Source organism: Pelophylax lessonae (assembly GCF_965119305.1).
Source record: "Pelophylax lessonae genome assembly, chromosome: 10".
Classification (NCBI taxonomy): domain Eukaryota; kingdom Metazoa; phylum Chordata; class Amphibia; order Anura; family Ranidae; genus Pelophylax; species Pelophylax lessonae.
This window is the reverse complement of record NC_138777.1, coordinates 14,023,714-14,044,845: the sequence shown is the minus strand read 5'-3', so window position 1 is coordinate 14,044,845 and position 21,132 is coordinate 14,023,714. Positions and strand designations below refer to the sequence as shown.

The following is a 21,132-nucleotide window of genomic DNA, read 5'->3' as shown; positions in this document are numbered from 1 at the left end:
ATCTCCAGCTTGCTTGTCACCCTGTATGTTTTAAGGATCTTATTGGTTGTTAAGGTCTTTATCAAAGCAAGGATAGCCTGCATAGTTACTTGGATGTTCTTCTCCTACTGTTCCAAGACAGAGGGCAGCTGCTACAGGTGTCTCCATTAAATCACTGGTCATGGAGAACTTTTCTTAACATTCTTCCAGTTCAAGAGGTGCTTATACCTGTGCTTGACTCAATTACCAAGGGTACATCAGTTTTTCATGGGAACCAAGAAATCGTTCTGCCAACCGTTGGCATACTAACTTGCGTCCTTTAGACGTGGGAGAGGTCGCGCTGTGGCTTAGTTGGTTATGGTGCATGTCTAGTAAACCGGGAATCCTGAGTTTGACTCTCAGCAGTGCCTTCCTTTGGTTCTAGGAATCTCTCAGATATTGTGAAGTTATATCTACAAGCTAGAGCTTCCTTCAGGCTTCAGAACGCCTGTTCATTCTTTTTGCCGGAAAGAACAAAGGGAAACGTGCCTCATCTAGGACGATTGTGGCATGGATTGTCTGGGCCGTGCGACAGGCTCACCGAGCCGAGGGCTTGGCTCCTTTGGGGATGGGGACCGCTCACTTGACCAGGAGAGTGCCCACATCCTGGGCGGCTTTGCTGCATGTGGTTCCCAATGTAATCGGTAGGGCGGCCATTTATGGCTCATTATTGTGTATAGTCGCCCTCTTTATCTTCCATTATTTTTTGGTTTACAAATCCTGTCGGTTGACAGTGTCAGTTAAACCCTTTTCTTTGGTTCTGCAATTGCCCACCCGGGTGTGTATGGTTAGTTATTTCCCATACGTATTCTGCCATGGAGTCTGTAAAAAAAAACAGAATTTTTTTTATCAAATACTTATCGTAATTTTCCTTCACTGATGGACTCCATGGCAGCAGGAGTTCCCTCCCAGAGTCATGAGTAGGCTAGTTACGAAATACGACCTCTGGCTCAGAGAAAAGATTTATGGTGCCCTATAGGGGAGGAGTGGAGGCAGGGCTAACCCATACATATGCTGCCATGGAGTCCATCAGGAAAGGAAAATTACGGTAAGTATTTGATAGGAAATTTTCTGTTTTTTTGCAGCAATATGTTCTGCAAGTATTTTGGGAGATTAAAAATAATTCACAGTAATTTTTTCTGAACTAAGAATATTTTTTTGCAATATCAATTAATCATTAGGGAATAATAAAGGAAAAATATATAATTCTGAACAACAAAACATAAAAAAAATTGATATAAATGCTGAGACACAAAACTCTGGATAAGTCATGTGAACTGGTAACTAGTTACTAGTTGACATGTCCAAGAATACATAGCTGGGAGTCACCAAAGTATTTTGGAAGGTTAGGTCCTGACCTAAGAATGTTTTTAGCAATATCAATATTATTTAGGAATATTGAGGGAAAATATATATATATATATATATATATATATATATATATATATATATATATATGTGTGCGTGTGTGTGTATATATATATATATATATATATATATTTATATATATATATATATATACACATATAAATGCTGAGACACAAAACTCTGGATAAGTCAATAAGTCATGTGAACTGTTAACTAGTTACCATGACCTATCAAAAAATACATAGGTTAGGTCCTGACCTAAGAATGTTTTTAGCAATATCAATACTATTTAGGAATATTGAGGGAAAAAAAAAAAAAATATATATATATATATATATAAATACTGAGACACAAAACTCTGGATAAGTCAATAAGTCATGTGAACTGTTAACTAGTTACCATGACATATCGAAAAATACATAACTAGAGTATTTTGGGAAGTTCTTTAAAATTTCCAAGTCATTTTTTCTGAACTAAGAATATTTTTAAAAATCTCAATAAATCTTTAAAGAATGATGAAGGGAAAATATAACTCTGAACAAAAAAAGAAAAAAATATCTAAATGTTGAGACACAAAGCTCTGGATAAGTCATGTGAACTGGGACTTTGGAGGTTCTAAAAAAAAAAATTCAAGTAATTTTTCCTGAACTAAGGATATTTTTTAACAAGATCAATTATTCATTAGTAATGATTGAAGGAAAGATATAATTCTTGAAAACAAATGTTGAGACACAAAACTCTGGATAAGTCAATAAGTCATGTGAACTGTTAACTAGTTACCATGACATATCGAAAAATACATAACTAGAGTATTTTGGGAAGTTCTTTAAAATTTCCAAGTCATTTTTCCTGAACTAAGAATATTTTTAAAAATCTCAATAAATCATTAAAGAATGATGAAGGGAAAATATAACTCTGAACAAAAAACCAAAAAAATATCTAAATGTTGAGACACAAAGCTCTGGGTACGTCATGTGAACTGGGACTTTGGAGGTTCTAAAAAAAATTCAAGTAATTTTTCCTGAACTAAGGATATTTTTTAACAAGATCAATTATTCATTAGTAATGATTGAAGGAAAGATATAATTCTGGAAAAGAAATGTTGAGAAACAAAACTCTGGATACGTTATCTCTGTTATCTAGTTACTGTACTTGTTGACATATCCAAGAATACAAAGCTAGAGTTGTCTCCAGATCTGTAAGTGCCGGTTCACACTAGGGCGACCTGTGAGGCGACCTGGTCGCCTCACAGGTCGCCGCAGGTCGCCTCCCATAGGGAAGCTGCGGACCCGTTCTAATAGGAGCGACACAAGTCACTCCGACTTAGAAAAAGGGTCCGGAGCTTCTTTGGGGCGACCAGGAGGCGACCGCCATAGACTTCAATGTTATGAAGTCCGTGGCGGCCGCTCCGAGGTCGCGGCGCGCTGCTCGCACCGCGACCTCGGAGGTCGCCACCTAAAGTAGCGTCGCGGTAGTGTGAACCGGCGCTAACTCTCTAATATAATACATAATAATATTATAATACATAATATTATAAAACAAAAATTATCTGATGCATCTTGAAAACTAAAACAAACTGAGACCTGGCCAAAACATGTGTCTAACCTTTGGCAAATATCCAAAAAAAGAAAAGATTGACCAAAAATTAGCTGAATATATTTTTACATTTCATAATTGCTGGTTCTGTTCTGACCTGCTGTGCCTATTACTGCATAATTACTCACTCACATATAAGTGAGGATGCAATGCCACATTTTTTTTTTTTTTTTTAACACTAATTTGATATAATTTAGTACTTTTTTGTATTTTTTTTTCTAACTAGCGGTTGTTTAATTGCTTTGAATTTGTACTTTTTAATATTTTTTTTTATGGATGACTTAATTTGAAATGCTTGTCTTCATATTTCGCACAATTTAAAAAAGGGGGCATAAAAATAATTTTCTCAAGATTTGCACAAAGTTGAATAAAAAAAAAAAAATTGTACAAAAAAAGTGTTTAAATTGTACAAAAAAAAAAGAAAAGAAAAATGTTTTTAAGCTTCCTTTTAATTTAGAGGTTCTGGGACAAGGGAGTGCAAAATGTGACCTTTAAGGAATAGTATTTTGGGACGTGCAGTTCTGTATTGTGGTCACATGTTGCTCATCCCTGTTCTGAATTTTCTGTTTTAAATGTAACTGCTTGACTTTGTTTAATGCTATGAGATTTGCAGCTGATGGGTATTTGTTCTGTTTTTTTAAGAAAAATTTTAATTTTGTTTGAGATTTAACTGCCAAATTGCCAAAAAAAAACAAATTTCCACTTCCATGTGCCTTTAGAGGGCGCCCTCTGCATTTCAAATATTTAAATTATAATGTTTTTATTCACAATGCTACAAATTAATTATTGATAGACATTTCAGAGGTTTGACAATTTCAGTGAAGTGGAAATTAAGTCAGAGAAATTCTTCTGAAATTAAATCCGTGATGTTCTTATTTTCTTAACTTGCTTTTGGAAACAATTTCATTTCTGCAGTGAAAAAATCTGTTTGAGCATTGATCTGACCTCTCTGAATGACTCTGACTTTCAAAAAAAACCATTCAGCCTTTTTCCTCCAGCTGTTTTCTTCCTTTTCTCAACCTCCTCTTCCTGTCTTCTTCGTCTTTAGTTCCTTCTCACATTCCAGTTCTACGCCCACTAGTTGGCTGACGTTTTGCTACCGTAAGGTGATTTTTCTTGCTTACCGTCTTCCAAAGTGTGTAACTAATACTGCAAAAATACTTTTAACCTCATTTAAAAAAAAAAAACATTTATTTAAAGCTAACGCGTTTTGCATCCTGTGCTGTGTGTTTTAACTGTTATGGAGCAATTTGTGTTCGTCTGGTATTTATAATCCAAACTACTCACCTCTCACTTAATAGGCCAATAACATTATACCAATAGTGTGTGTCCTGTAATCAATAATTCATGCCTGCCTGTGCCTTGTTGCTACTAATGATGTTGCTTACGATGTGTGAAAAACTTGTAAAAAAAGGGGGGGGGGGAGGTATTTATAAGTCTCTAGGGAAGTTTGATACTTTTTATTGGTCAACTGAGCAGAGACAGGCTGTTGTGTTTCCAGAGGATTTAAGGAGTGTCGTAGAATATCAGATAGACGGTCTACTTGGATGGTGGCCATAATTTAACGTTATGGTCCATACACAATAAGGAACGCAAAGAAGTTTTTTTTTTCCATCGTTTATGGTTTTCTCCATTTTTAGAAGCATGAAAGACTCCAAAATGCTTTTAATGTTTCCATTTTTGAAACAATTAAACAACACAACCGGTAAATTGAGGGTCCTTTTAATCATTTCTGATTGATTAGTTTGACCATTTTTAATGTCTACCGTCAGGATCATTTGAGATTTCTTAACAGATATTTGACTGTTTTCATATATTTTCCTGTGAAGGAAATCACTGATTGTAGATAAAGCCTGGCCATAGAATATGGAACATTCTTTCCTTCAACCACAGGTTGACCCTTACATTGGTGGCCAAAGGGAAGAAAGCCCCCTTACATTGGTGGTCAGTGGGAAAAATGCCCCTTATATTGGTGACCAGTTGGAAAATGCTCCTTATATTGGTGACCAGCGGGGAAAATGCTCCTTATATTGGTTACCAGTGGGAAAAATACCCCTTACATTGGTGGCCAGTGGGGAAAATGCCCTTTACATTGATGGTCAGTAGGAAAAATGCTCATTATATTGGTGACCAGTGGGAAAAATGCCCCTTACTTTGATGGTCAGTAGGAAAAATGCCCCTTACATCAGTAGCCAGAAGCAAGCATAGCCCCCTATAGTGGCAATCAGAATGGCACCTTTACAGAAGAACCCTTTAAATAATTATCTGGTCCTAGAGAATCCCAGCTTAAATTGTTGAATTAGGGCCAGTGGGAAGAAAGCCCCTTATATTGGTTACCAGTGGGAAAAATGTCCCTTGCATTGGTGGCCAGTGGGAGAAATGCCCCTTTACTTTGATGGTCAGTAGGAGAAATGCCTCTTACATCGGTGGCCAGAAGAAAGCATACCCCCCTACAGTGGCGATCAGAATGCCACCTATACAGAAGAACCCTGTGAATGATTATCGGGTCTTGGAGAATACAAGCTAAAATTATCCAATCAGGGCTAGTGGGAAAAATGCCCCCTACATTGGTGGCCAGTAAAAGCATGCCCTCCTTACAATGGGGATATGAATGCCACCTTATATAGATGGTCAGTGGGAAAATGCCCCTTACATTGGTGGCCAGTAGTAAGCATGCCCCCCTTTTAGTGGTGATCAGAATGCCAACTTTACAGAAGAACCCTTTAAATAATTATCGGGTCTTGGAGAATACCAGCTAAAATTATTCAATCAGGGCTAGTGGGAAAAATGCCTTTACATTGGTGGCCAGTAGCAAGCATGTCCCCCTTACAAGGGTGATAAGAATGCCACCTTACATTGATGCCCAGTGGGAAAATGCCCCTAACATTGGTGCCCAGTAGCAAGCATGTCCCCCCTTATGATCAGAATGCCACCTTTACAGAGCCCTTTAAATAGTTATCATGTTTTGGGGAATCCCAGCTAAAATTATTCAATCAGGGCCAGTGGGAAAAATGCTCCCCTTACATTGGTGGTCAGTGGGAAGAATGCTCCTTACATTGGTGGCCGGTAGCAAGTATGCCCCCCTTATAGTAGTATCAGAATGCCACCTTTACGGACAGCTAAGAAGATCATTGGTGTCATGCTACTGGCTCAGTCAAGTAGTGTTGGGCCCCAAACTATGCAGGCACCATAAGATGGAAGGTCAATCAGCCACAGCTCAAGGAATCCCTAGCAACCTTGGGATGAACCTTAGGGTTCCACGGAACTGTGGTTGAGAAAGGCTACTCTACGTCTTTGGATTTTGACAATCTTGAGTTATCGATTTGTTTAGCTTATGCCACCGATTCCCAAGTTGAGTTTATGCCACCGATTCCCAAGTTGAGTTTATGCCACCGATTCCCAAGTTGACTTGATTCTAAACATCTTTTAGACAAAATATTTTTCTATAAGTCCTTGTAGACTTGGAGTTTTGTCATTGCTATAGAACGTTTGGTCTAATAGTGGATTGTTGGTCTTTTTTAAGGCCTGGTAAAAAATAATCCTCTAACAGCCAGACCTTTAAAGCTATTTCAGCTCTTATAACTAAAAGGGTCAAATTAAAGTAAAGTGGGAAGAAGGCACAGAGACTCAAATAATTGATTTAATTGAGCATGCATCAATAATTTACCATAATGCCCAACATTGCTTCATAACTTCTAGCTTTGGAGCACCAAAAAAGACTTCTGGCTGGTGGTTGAAATATACTGTACTTTATCCCATGGAAATCAAGTACAACACTAACGTCTTTGGTCTGGTTGACAAATGGCCATGTTTGAAGAACCTATATATGTGGTAGATTTGGGTGTTTGTTCAACCTAAAGTAGAAATTGGTAATCCATATAAACCAGTTCCAAAAAGATGTAGAAAATTAAAAGCATCTGCAAACTTCTTTTATCCCATGGTGATCAAGTACAGCGCTAGTCTTTGGTCTGGTTGACATATGGCCATGTCTGAAGAACCTGTGCTATGTGGTAGATTTGGGTGTTTGTTCAACTTAATATAGAAACTGATAATCCTTGTTAATCAGTTCCATAATAACAAGTTGTAGGAAATTAAAAGCATACGCAAACTTTCTCGAAATTGAGCCTAGCACTGTTGCCATCTGTATGCATCGCTTAATTGTGTTGACCTCTGTGAGTTGCACGTTAATCTGTCCGGAGCTGTTTTTGAAATCTGCATGTTCCATAACCCATGTTGCTCGTTGCAAACAACCCACCTTTGCTCCATCTCTATCTTTGTATTTTTCTTCTGTTTCAGACTCTTCCCAAATGGATTTTTTTCCTCTGCTCCCCCTTGTGTTTTTGGGGGAAGGCAATTGCATAGGATCTTAAGCCATATGCTTTTTCACATAAAGTGAAGTTTTTTTGTTTTTTCCTATCCATGTGTCTGAAAATTGTTGTCATGTATGTATGGAACATACGACAAATTGTGTTCAATCCAATGGCCTTTGATTTGTAAACAAGAATAAATGCATTCATTCTTTAATTACTTTGGTTTTGTTTCTTTGATTCGTTTTTCATCCTTGTTTTTCATGATTTTTTTTTTTTTTTTTAATGGAACCATGTTTTTCATGACACAAACAACTTTATGTTAAAATGAGAATAAAAATCAGAAACAATCGAAGAGTTGAGTGTTCATAGTGTGCCAACCATTCTTCTATCATCTTCTGGACAATTTTGAAGTCTGACCAGCAGAGGCCCAACGCTCTTTGGACCCTGAGCTATGCTTCATCACTGCTCAGTATTGTGCAATTCTTGTGTTGTGCAATATCTTCTACTGATGACCAGTTCAAAATGGCTTCCCTTTTACTCTTGGCTCAACCTTCTCACCACAAAAGGACTTTTGAAACATACTTTACCGGTACTGAATAAAGTTAATAAACATTTATTTATATCAATGTATTAAAAAACCATTAGGCCCCTTTCACAGTTTTGATCAGTTTTGAATCCGTTGATTCCCGCTGAGCAGGTGGATGACAGGTCCGTCTCTGCTCACTGCGCAGAGACGGGCCTGTCGGAGTCCTGCTCTTCTCTATGGGGAGATCAGATGAAAATGGACAGCCTGTCTGTTTTCATCCAATCCGACCCAATGGACGGATGTCGAACGTATCGCCATGCGTCTGTTTTCAGCGGATCTTGTCGGATCGGATGCCAGGCGGGTGTCAGCGGACAACATCCGCCTCCCCATAGAGGTCAATGGGTGGCCTGATCGGGTCCACCTGAAAAACAGACAGGCGGACCCGATTGGTCCGATCGTGTGAAAGGGGTCTTAGACTTAAAAAAAATTGTATATTAGTGTACATGTCTGTTCACAAATGTAAACATTTCCGTTTCTCATTGAAAGCCCAGCATCTGTAACAGACTAGATATACATTACAGTTTTCTGTAGTAGGCAGAGGTGGGGGACTCGAGTCACATGACTTGACTTAAGTCACCAGTTTGAGGACTTGAGACTTGCTTGACTAAAATGAATAAAAGACTCGACTTGACTTTGACTTGGTATTCATGACTTGAGACTTGACTTTGACTTGAGACCTATGACTCGAAATGACTTTACTTTTTTAAGTTATTAAATATTTGCATTTTCTCAAGATGTGTTAAAGCAAAATGAATGTGCCTGTTATGTTTCTGACACCACAGTCACTTAAAACACCTCAGTGTGTTCTGATTTTTAGGACACTGGCTGTTTAACAATGGAAATACTTGACATGTTTTTGTGGTGTTGAAACATGACCGGACGAAGGATTTTGAGCTGTTTGGGCATTTAAAGTGTTTCTTTAATATGCCAAGAAAAAAGCACTAAGCAGTTTTGTTAATGTTGAAAATAAAAGAAAACCTTTCCTGACCACTGACTTTTACTGATTTAAAAATGAAAATTGGGGTAGATCCGTATTTTGACTTGATTTGTGACTTGACCAAAATAAATGACTTGACTTGACTTGACTTCTAGCAGGGACTCGACTTGACTTGCTTGCTTTTCGCCACAGTAACTTGGGACTTGCTTGAGACTTGAAGGTTAAGATTTGAGACTTGCTTGTGACTTGCACATGTGTGACTTACTCCCATGTCTGGTAATAGGTATTATAACAGTGTTGCAAACCCCCTTAGGAACCACTGGTGAATGCAGTCATATTTCCCCACTTAGAACACAACCAGGCACATATAATTTTCGTAATTCTTTCACTGGCTCCATGGAACAAATTTAGGAGTCTCTTTTTGGGTTTTTATTGGGAACAATAAACTTGGATAGGTAGAGGGAGTATAGGATACCACAATAAACTGTAGAACTTAATAACTTGAGGACTCATTAACTTTTTGGCTGCACAGTATAAAAAAGCATTGTCCCAAAAGATCTCTATGCTGATGGTGACTTGTACTCCTTCCAGAGTTTAATGGAGTTGTAAAGGCAGAAGGTGCATTCTATGCATTAAGATAAAAAGCCTTATGTGTGTAGCAGCCTCCCCAGCACCCCCTAATACTTACCTGAGCCCCATCTCTGTCCAGCGATGTCCACAAGTCTCTCACGCCATACGGGACTCTCCTTCCTTATTGGCTAAAGTCCCAACTTTGCTTCTATTTTCTTGCTTTCTCTACAAGTGTACAAATTGCCAGTGAAAATGTGACTTTTTCCTTTAGACTTACCAAAACCATATAAAATGGGGTCAAACCAAAACACTTTCAATTTGTATGCAATCTGGCCGGCCCTTGCACTACATAGAAAAGGTAAATCTGAAGGAAATCTAACCACAAAAGTTGGATAGTGTGTATCCAGCTTTACATTTCAACACTGCCAGACATTTGTGGCAACTTAGATTTAGACTCACACCACCATAGGACAACTGGACTTTTTCCCACAAACTTCCTCCTGGTCTCTCCAGGGAGCTTCTTCTGACCCAACTTGATCTTTAAACTCAGGCTTGCAAATAGGTCCTCCAGCTAATCCTAGCTGGGACCTTGGTGTTTTCCTAATGGCTTCTTGTGGAAATCTGCCCCAAAGGGAAAGCCTTCCTTACAGGGTTATCCTCCAGCAGGACTGAACCCAGGAACTCTGCACCCTGCTACTCAGACTTCAGACTATTTATGGGCTCTCTCACCACCTACTGGGCATACCTCTGCAGGCATTGGCTGGAGTCCCATAAATATTCAGGCTACATGCCCTCCTTTTCCTCCCACTGATTCTAGAATCCTCTAGCCAGTGAAAAGACAGTTTTCTGTTTTAACATTGACATGTAACCAGGTATGTACTTATACTGCTGAAACATATCAATGATCCTTAACTGCTTCAGGCAGGCAGCCTCACCTGCGCAAACCGGCGTAGGTCTACGTCGGTCGCGCGCCGCCAGCGCTCCCGCCCCCACTCGTCAGCGGGGACTCCGATGCTTAGGGCAGGTGGCTCTGATTGCCGCCTACCAACCGTGATCGCTCCCCGCTGAGAGAGAAGGACGGTCAGCTGTTGTAAACACAGCCGACCGCTCTTCTCTCTGGAATGATCACAGAGTGCCTGTGATCCTTCTATGTAGGATCACAGGTCTCTGTGATCATTTCAAAAGCCCATCCCCCATACAGTTAGAATCACTCCCCTAGGCTCACATTTAACCCCTTGATCACCCACAGGGTTAACCCCTTCCCTGCCAGTGTCATTATTACAGTAACAGTGCATATTTTTAGTACTGATTACTGTAGTAATGTCACTGGTACCCCCAAAAGTGTCAAAAATGTCAGTTAGGGGTCCGATCTGTCTGCCGCAATGTCGCAGTCCCGCTAAAAATCGCAGATCGCCGCCATTACTAGTAAAAAAATAAATAAATAATAAAAATGACATAAATCTTTCCCATAGTTAGTAGACGCGATAACTTTTGCGCAAACCAATCAAAATACGCTTATTTCAATTTATTTTTACCAAAAATATGTAGCAGAAAACAAATTGGCCTAAAATGTTAAAAAATTTAGATTTTTAAATTTTTTTTTTTTGGGAATGTTATATAGCAGAATGTGAAAAATATTGTTTTTTTTTCCAGAATTGTCGTTATTTTTTTGTTTATAGCGCAAACAATTTTAAATCACAGAGGTAATCAAATACCACCAAAAGAAAGCTCTGTTTGTGGGGAAAAAAAGACATTAATTTTATTTGGGTACAGCGTCGCACTATCGCGCAATTGTCCCTTAAAATAACGCAGTGCCGAATCCCAAAATATGACCTGGTCATTAATGGGGAAAATCCAGAAGCAGTTTAGGATATTTTTCTGTAATTGCTTTGCAATCTTATTTTTATTGTTGCATTGTATCTAATGTGATCCTGAGGAGGTGGATTAAAGTCTGTGAAATGTGTTGATGTAAAATGGAGAAACATACACTCTGATGTAATACCTGTTAATGAAAACTGTATTGTACAGTATGTCTAGTCTTAAAGGTGCTAGGCTTTCCATGAGAAATGGAAATGTTTATACAGTGCCTCGAAAAAGTATTCATACCCCTTGACTGTCCTTCCAGCAGGACAACGACCCGAAACATACAGCCAGAGCTACAAAGGAATGGTTTAAATCAAAGCATATTCATGTGTCAGAATGGCCCAGTCAAAGTTCAGAATTAAATCCAGTTGAGAATCTGTGGCAAGGCTTGGAAATTGCTGTTCACAGACATTCTCCATCCAATCTGACAGAGATTTAATTATTTTGCAAAGAAGAATGGGCAAAAATGTCCCTCTCTAGATGTGCAAAGCTGGTAGAGACGTCCCCAAAAAAAAACTTGCAGCTGTAATTGCAGGGAAAGGCGGTTCTACAAAGTATTGACTCCGGGGGGTGAATACAAATGCACGCCACACTTTTCACATATTTATTGGTAACATTTTTGAAAACCATTTATCATTTTCCTTCCACTTCACTACTTTGTGCCACTTTGTGTCGGTCTATCAAATAAAATGCCAATAAAATACATTTACGTTTTTGGTTGTGACATGACAAAATGTGGAAAATTTCAAGGGGTATGAATCAGAGGCGTAACTAGAACCTTCAGGGCCCCAATGCAAGAAACCATGAAGGGCCCCCCAGACCCCTGGCCGGGGCCCTTCCCTTCAAGCCCGGGGCTCTTCCCACTAATCCTGGGGCTCTTTAATCTCATTGCATGGCCTTTTATTATGGTCCCGCATCAGGATTCTTTCACAAGTTCTGCAGTGGGCCCCCTTCCTGCAATCTTGGGGCCTCCCCACAGTGGTGAAATGCCAGGGCCCGGTCGCAAGTGTGACCTTTGAGATCCTAGAAGTTCACCCACTGGTTTGCTACCGGGCCCCCTGGAGCATGGGGCCCGGTAGCGATTGCAACCCCTGCAACCCCTGTAGTTACGCCCCTGGTATGAATACTTTTTTTTTAAGGGACTGTATTTGCGAAAAGACATGTTGTGCTAATGTGGAATTTTTATAGGGCCAAGACTTTTATATACAGTATTGATATTAATAAAAATTATAGTGTTTTAACATTTGAGTACAGATGAAGTCCATTTCAAAGGTTCTTTTGTGGTGTTGTAGTATTACTTATGGGTGTGCTACCAATTGGCCAACATTATGTTGTACTTGGCTCTACTTCCTGTTTGTTCAGCCATTATTCTTCATTGGCTTTTCATTTTTATCATAGGATGTTTAAAAATTTAATTTTAAATGGAAAAAAATCAGAATATGCGAAGACTCATTTTGTTGCTGTCTTTGTTTTAGTTACAATTTGTGTTTGTATACAATTTATATTCTCAGCAACCTAACTAAAACAAAAAATACATATCATACATAATAAAAAGTAAGTGCGTACTTGATTATACCAGGTGAAGGTTTAAGCGCAAACTCAGTTGTGAACATAATTTCAAGTTTAATGTTTAACTTGAGTTCATTTTATAGCACCAATTTTATAACAAAGAGACAATACACCTTCAGTTTACAACCATTGAAACATGAACTGTAGATTGTTCCAAGATATCGTTTAACCGGCTTTATCTTCCTACTAGTGTTACTGACTGGAGGGTGCACACCCTTCGCTGTAGGTTGGACTGATGAAGCAATAAAAAACATTATAAAGATATGTGTGTTAGGTCATATGCTTCCTAAAAAGCCTCTGCTAGAATTTATTTACTCTTTTGTTCTATTTTTTTTCTCCTTTTCTAGAGCCACCTCTGAAAATTGTTGAATTGTATGCTTTTATTTCCTCTTTTTCCTTATTTTATTTCCTGGTACTATGAATTTGGTTTATGTTTTGCTTTTATCTTCTTGGCAATTAACCACTTCTGGACCGGAAGGTTTCCCCCCTTAATGACCAGGCCATATTTTGCGATTCATAGTTACATATAGTTACATAGTAGTTGAGGTTGAATAAAGACAATAGTCCATCCAGTTCAACCTGTGTAGGTGTGTGTGGCCGTACTCATCTCTCATAGCCCTGAATGTTCTGATCCTTGAGATGTACGTCTAAGAGTCTTTTGAAAGCCACCATACTTCCCGCAGACACCACCTCTTGTGGTAGAGAATTCCACAATCTTGTAGCCCTAACAATAAAGAATCCCCTGCGTTGCCTGAGGTTAAAATGCTTCTCTTCTAATCGCATTGTCCTCATGCAATCCTTTTGATTGAATAGCTTTTTTTCTATGCTGAGATCACCATTGAGGTATTTATAAATTGCTATCATGTCTCCTCTCAGGCGTCTCTTCTCCAGGGAGAATAAATCAAGCGATTGCAGACGCTCTTCATAATTAAGGTCCTCCAATCCCCTAATTAGTTTAGTTGCCCTTCTCTGGACTCTCTCCAGCTCCAACACATCCCTCCTGAGGACTGGCGACCAGAACTGGATTCGGCACTGCGTTAATTTAACGGACAATTGCACGGTCCTGCGACACTGTACTTAAATAAAATTGATGTTCATTTTTTCCCACAAACAGAGCTTTCTTTTGGTGGTTATTTGATCACCTGTGTGATTTTTATTTTTTGTGCTATAAACAAAAAAAGAGCGACAATTCTGAAAAAAAAAAACAATATTCTTATTTCACATTCTGTTATATAACATATATATGTACATTATATATATATATATATATATATATATATATAATATATTTTGTATATATATTTTTTATATAAAATAAATAAGAATCTAAATTTTTAACATTTTAGGCCAATTTGTTTTCTGCTACATATTTTTGGTAAAAAAAATCGCAATAAGCGTATTTTGATTGTTTTGCGCAAAAGTTATAGTGTCTACTAACTACGGGAAAGATTTATGTAATTTTTATTGTTTTTTTTTTTTTTTTTTTACTAGTAATGGTGGCAATCTGTGATTTTTAGCAGGACTGCGACATTGCGGCGGACAGATCAGACCCCTAACTGACATTTTTGACACTTTTGGGGGAGCAGTGACATTACTACAGTAATCAGTGCTAAAATATGCACTGTTACTGTAATAATGACCCTGGCAGGGAAGGGGTTAACATTGTGGGTGATCAAGGGGTTAAATGTGAGCCTAGGGGAGTGATTCTAACTGTGGGGGGGGGGGTGTGGCTTGTGAAATGACCATAGAGACCTGTGTTCCTATATAGAAGGATCACAGGCGCTCTGTGATCATTCCAGGGAGAAGAACGGTCAACTCTGTTCCATTGGCATTTGTATGAGAGACGTTCCTACAAGAAAAACCGATGCGGTGAACGCCTGAAAAACAACAGATGTATGTTATGCAAGTATGAAAAAAATCACAGTCTGTCTATATACTGTACATATATACTGATGTAACAAAGTTTTGTAAAGGCTAATCGGCTGTTTCCTTTACATGGGAAGTTGCACAGTGCAAAATTATTTTCTCCGAAGCTTACTGAACGTGGTGAAAAATCACTTTCCAGAACACCTAATCAAGTGCAAGGAAATAAAAAAAAAAAAAACATTTTAGCTTGCATACGATTGGATGATGAAAATCAGTAGAGCTTCACCTTATTCACAAAGTTCTTGTAGACTTGAGTGTGTAGTCAGATGAAGGAAAACTTTAGTCAAGCTCAATAGCTCTGGTATGGCGGCTCCCTTCACAGCAAGGCCTCCCACGATGGGCACCCAACATTAGCTCAAACCATAGAAAGACAGAAAGGAGCACCAGACCAGAACCAGATGAAAAGGTTAAGGATAACTTTAATTGATGGTAAAAAAAATTCATAAAAACAGCCAAAGTGTTTCGCGGGCATCACCACTCCCCTTCACGAGGGGTCAACCCAGATAAAACTATGAAGGACTCAGAAGGAACAATGGCTTCACAGATCTATATTAGGGCTCATTTACACTTGCTTCAAAATGTGGCATTGGACACGCTTTTTTAAAGCACTCTGAATGCCAATCAAAGCTCCTGTCCAGTGGCGGCTAGTGCTCAACTTTTTGGGGGATAGCAAACAAACCCCCCACTCCCCCCCCCCACACCCACTCGCCACCCCCGCACCTACCCCATCCGGGTCGCGGGCAGTTTCTCCGGCTTCTCCTCCCGACCAATTCGGTCGCTTCTCCTCCCGGCCAATATGGTCTTAGGACCCGCTTCCTTTCCTGATTGGCCCGAGAGGAGAAGCAGGAAGACAATAGCAAATGTTCATTCACTATTCACTTATACCACAACTGGGTGGACTCGGGGCACAGCCCAACATTTTGAAGCCAATAAGTGCCGCAGGCTCTAATCATGTGCTTCAAAAAAAAAAAGAAACCTCGTAGAACTCTATGCGTCTGACGCCCCACACAGAGATTAGGGGCCGATGCATAGAGATTAGGGGGGTAGCGCCCCTGTACCCCTTATGGACTGGCCGCTGCTGCTCCTGTCACTCAATAAAATGGTTACCTTGCAATCCTGTTCACACGTGTTTGCTTTGCTTCAAAAATTATCCCTTTGTCGCTTTCTTGGTGTTACAAAGTGTCTCTAAAGCCTCCATAGAAGTTTATGATAACGCACGCTTACATCATCTGAAGCTTTTGAGGGGCTTTTATTTAGCGTTAGCTTTGCTTTGTTTTGGAGGTATTGGAGGTATGAGATATCCCAGGATGCACTGGGAAACCAACAAGCCAACCAGAAAGACGTCGTCAGCAGTCACTTCCAGATCATGTGTATATATTCTGGGAGTGTCCGGTGCAGACGTCACATCTAGTGTGCAGCATGGAGCACCAGGAATGTGAGTGGGGTCCAGACTAGAGTGGAGCAACTAGCAGACAGCAAATGTGGTGTGCAACATGAGAGCGCTAAAGCAGAAGTTGAGTGGTGACTGGAGAGAGAGGACTGAGCAGAGCTGGCGGACCGGAGAAGGAGAAACTAGCAGATGTCACACATGCAGCGCAGTGTGGGAGCAATATAGTCAGAGAGAAAGAAGGATCAGCAAACCAGTGGATCAGTGAGCTGGGGGTTCAGCAAAGCTAGAGGTACTACTGAGTGAGGGATCACCAGAGCTGGGGTTACTACTGAGCAAGACCCCTACCGAGGAAGTCAATGCTTACGGGCTGACGTAACGCGTATAGGGGGCGGTGCCTGCATGCCTGACGTCATATCCTCTCAAGACTAGTGTCCTGGATTGTTTGATACCGAATCTTTTATGCTGACTTCATCATTCACTCATGTAAGTGCAACTTTAATAAATACCTGGATTTATTTATCATACGGAGAGCACTAGATTTGTTCCTTTATCATTCTATGCATGTATTGGACCGTTTTTGGATCTGAGCAATCTTCCATATATCCATTGATGTTACCATCTTGTGCATACCCCATTAGAGGGAACAAACTGTTTTAGACCCTTGGTGATGTGGGGGTCTAAATGTGAGATGAGAGGTCACATTTACTGGTGAAGGGTTGTTGAGCACAGTCACAGTGGTGTCAAGCACTGAAGATTTTTTCACTGATCTTTGTGGACTCTTTATTTTTCACCTGGAAGCACGTCTTACCACTTTATTTTTTAAGTGTTATTATAGATTTGGCGCAACACTGTTTTGTTTTTTTACTACTGAGCAAGGGATCTGCTAAACTAGCGTACTTATAGGCTGGGGATCTGCTGAAGGAGGGTAATAATGTATTGGGAATCTGCTGATACTATAAGGGGGATACTAATGAGCCAGGGCATACTATTGAGCCAGGGTTCTACTGAGCCCCTTTAGAACAAGCAAAAAATCAACACACTCAGGGCATTTGCCAAGCTTCGTTAAACCTTCAAAAAAGCATCATCAAAGCATCAAAAAACACATCAAAAATGCATTTTGAAGCGGTTGGCAGGTGTAATTTATTTCTAAGATCTGTACTGAACTCTCTTCATGGAGCAACAGAATGTCCAAGTTTTATCCTTGTCCAGACGTTTTCAGGCCTGATGAAGGGGGAGTGGTGTGGCCCCCGAAACTCGTTGGCTGTTTTCGATAAGACTTCTTTATCAACAAATAAAAAAATATATTGGGCTCTTTTTTTCGGTTTTGCCTCGGTGCTCCTTTCTGTATTTCTACACTCAATGAAATGTCCTAGAGAAAAAAAAAAAGTAAGCCGTGTCCTCTTTTTAGTAAATAATTACAATAGTTTAAGTAATGCTTTCCAATTCTTAAAACTAAACTTGAATTATTGACTGATGTTAAAAAATTGTAAACCAACCTTTAGTCTTCGTACGCTTTTGATTAGGTAATTAATTTTTTTTGGCATTGATTACGTCATACAGTTTTGCTTTAAAAACAACACAAAAAAAAGATTTAAAAATGGTGCAATGAATTGTTCGCTAATAAATCTTTGTATGGAAAATGGAGCGTGACCAACTTGGAGTCAAACGCAATTTGGCTTTGCTTGAGAAAATCAAAATGTATGAAGACTGCACGTGTTGGGATCCTGTTCTCTGAGCACATGGGGGGTAAAAATAACACCCTGTGAAGTTTCAACTCTCCAAGCTAATATTTATTTATTATCCTCAAAACACTACGGGGTGTGAGACCGATGTACGGAGCGTGTTGTGTTGTAACGCCTCACAGATGTCTCTGTCCATGTCCGTTTGTTCTTCAGGCTCTTTTTCGTATTAATGTGATTCCTTCAGATCTTGTGTCCTCATCATCTGAAGAAACAACCAACTTCTGGCATTAAACAATCATGAAAAGATAAACAAGAGCTTACGTTCTAAGAAGCAGAATCATCGATTTTAACTGTGTGGTGTGTTATTTGTTGATGGATCAAAAGATGGTAGCGGGTGATCAAAAGTATGCTAGATCTGAGATGGAAGTACATGGTCATGGTCAGGGCTTTTTTTCTCAGAGAATAGGTGCCGGGACTCCCCCTTTTCAAGTCACCCCTTGTCTCCGCCCTTACCCACCTCCGAGCACCGTTTCTTGGTTCCACCCATTACCCACCTCCGAAGACCACCCCTTTTAGATAATACAGTAACATTTGTGGTACTAACTAATTTGTATTGAGCTTGTTAATGATAACAAGAAAAGCAGTAGAATAGATGCAGCCAGCAACAATGGACCACTCACAACAAAACACCCCCCTCCCTAGCAGCAACAACATATCTCCTCACAGCCAGCATCAGCAGACCCTCTGGAAGAATAGATCCCCCCCCCCAGCAACAATGGACCACCTACAAGAAAATACCACCCCTTCCTCAGCAACAATAGACCCCCGGAAGAAACAATAGACCTCTTCCTCAACAGTAGATCCCTCCCAGAAATGACTGACCCCCCAGCAACATAAGACCCACCCTTAACAACAATAGATCCCCTGCCAGCAACAACAGATCTCCCCAGCAACAGACCCCCCTGCAATAATAGATTCCCTCCAGTGATGATAGATCCCCAGCAACCAGCATCAACAGACCCTGCAGCACACCTCCAGCACCCCTTGCCATTACATACATTCAGTCCTGGAGGTGCCGGAACTGTGTTCCCCCGCGTTCCCGCTGAAAAAAGCCCTGGTCATGGTCAACGTGTAATATAGACTAATGAACTTGGCAAAGACTAGTGACCTACTCAATTTATTAGTCAGCTTCACATTGGGTGTCCCTAAATGTAGTGCACCCCTGAAAGAGCCGCTGATGAACTTGGTCTTAATTCTCTAGTTAGGACACCCAGCCAAAGGAACAGTCTAGGAGCTTCTTTTCTTTTTTTTTTTGGTTTTATTGGAACATAGAACTTGGATGGGGTGAGGGAGCATGGTATACCCCAGAACTGAAGAACTGAAGGCTTTGAGGACTCTTCTCTAGCTTGCTGAGCTACACAAAAATGTCCCACCGAATCTATTGCTGGCAGGAGACTAGAGCTTTTCCCCAATGAACCAGGATAGAGCTGCACACAGTTACTAACTTCCAACACCAGGTTCAATTACTCACATGGCCACAGGATCATCAATTGCCTCCTTCTGATATCCACCGGGCCACTTCTCCAGCTTCTTTCTAGTATTACCTCTAGTGAGCTTCTCCAGACCCAAATTAACTCCAGGAGAAAGGTTTTTCAAAATGGCTCTCTGGCTGAAGCCACAGGATCATCAATTGACTCCTTCCGATATCCACTGGGCCACTTCTCCAGCTTCTTTCTAGTTTTACCTCCAGTGAGCTTCTCCAGACCCAAATGAACTCCAGGACAAAGGTTTTTCAAAGTGGCCCTCTGGCTAAAGCCTCAGCTGGGACCTTAATGTCTTCTAGATGGCACCTTCAGAAATCCTGCCCCAGGGGCAGAGCCTCTGCACAGAGGTTTGCTCCTGCAGGACTGGACCTAGGAACTCTGCTCCTCTGACTCAGGCCCAAGTTTGTTTATGGGCTCTTCCACCACCTTCTGGGCACACCTCCACAGGGATTGGCTGGAGACCTATAAATATTCAGGCTGCCTGCTTTGTTCTTCCCCCCACTATAATTCTGGAAACCTCTACGATACAGGTGGAAGTAATCAGAGCAGCAGCCTATGAGACATTGAACAGACCTACACAATCAACCTCTGCTCCACTGATTACAGAGAAGCTAAATAAATCTACCATACAACTCATACTATCCTGGGAGGATTCCCCCAGAAGGATTTGCCTTTATGGAAAGTTTCCTCTCAACTGCTGTTTCGAGGACAGCAGAAAAGTGTTGGATTTCATCAAACAATGGTCACAGGGACAAATGAAGAGGTTGAATCCCACCCATCTCTACTCTATAGTATTCAAAACTAAAACATTTTTGGGGATATACAGTAGGTACTTTTTAATCTCCAATTCTTGAATGTCTATGCAGTTTACAATACCTAATTCCCATACTGTCACATACCTGTATGCGGAGCCCGAGATGATGAGTATGGTTTTTTGCACAGTTCCCTTCAGAGCGCACCTGGAAATTTAGAAAGGGTCTGCAGGGGTGACGGAAAGGCACAAGTACCAAAGTGCTGACACTCTAGGCTAGAACCTAAGAGCGCTGGTATCAGATAAGCAGGGATACAGCTGGTAGTACACCGTAGATATGCTAAGTTCAGAAAAAAGAGGAGTTGGGTAGCAAGGCTGGTCCAGTAACAGCTGAGTGAGAAGGCACCTAGTCATAGGAAGGATCGGAGTCAGTAACAAGACAAGGTCGGCAACGTGCAGGCAGCGAGCTAAAAGGAGAATTATGGTTAGGTGCCTTCTCACTCAGCTGTTACTGGACCAGCCTTGCGACCCAACTCCTCTTTTGACTGAACTTAGCATATCCACGGTGTACTACCAGCTGTACCCCTGCTTATCTGATACCAGGTCGAGGTTGATAATAGAGACAGGCAGCAAACAAAGACTCCAATAAAACAAGGACATCCAAGAGGCGCGGGGACTATGAGTTCAAACAAGGTAGTGAGAGGGCAAAAAAACATTTGAAGAGCCCACTGGTTCGGGTTAGGCTGCTCACAATAGGCAAGGCTACCCTACTATGGATACTCCAGCAGGAAAAGACATGCATATATGGAAGGAGGGCCAGACCAAAATATAAGGGTCCAAATGTATTTATTGATATTGTGTTTAAAGACCGCCAACGCGTTTTGGGGATCAAAGGAACTCCCTCTTCATCAGGGCTTCAGTTAAAAATGGGAACCTTCCAGACAGAAAATAACACAAACTAGCGCTTACGATGCCCCATATACTACCCACTCTTCTCATGACAAGGAATAACTCATGAACTA

The 21,132-nt window shown here is 40.5% G+C and overlaps 1 protein-coding gene across 4 annotated transcripts in view; it reads left to right on the top strand.

The window, feature by feature from the left end:
* The window catches only part of MICAL2 (microtubule associated monooxygenase, calponin and LIM domain containing 2), a 398,277-nt gene that overhangs the window by 260,337 nt on the left and 116,808 nt on the right, over positions 1 to 21,132 (top strand). The window contains exons 28-29 of one of the 4 annotated variants that reach the window (XM_082270279.1): positions 4,031 to 4,083; positions 7,279 to 7,509. The exons of 2 other annotated variants lie outside the window; for them this stretch is intronic. In XM_082270279.1, coding sequence (XP_082126405.1) covers positions 4,031 to 4,071 — 41 coding nt within the window. In that variant the 3' untranslated portion in view covers positions 4,072 to 4,083; positions 7,279 to 7,509. Of the gene's footprint in view, positions 1 to 4,030; positions 4,089 to 7,278; positions 7,510 to 21,132 lie in introns of those variants that run through there. One more of the 4 variants, XM_082270278.1, reaches the window with a different exon arrangement.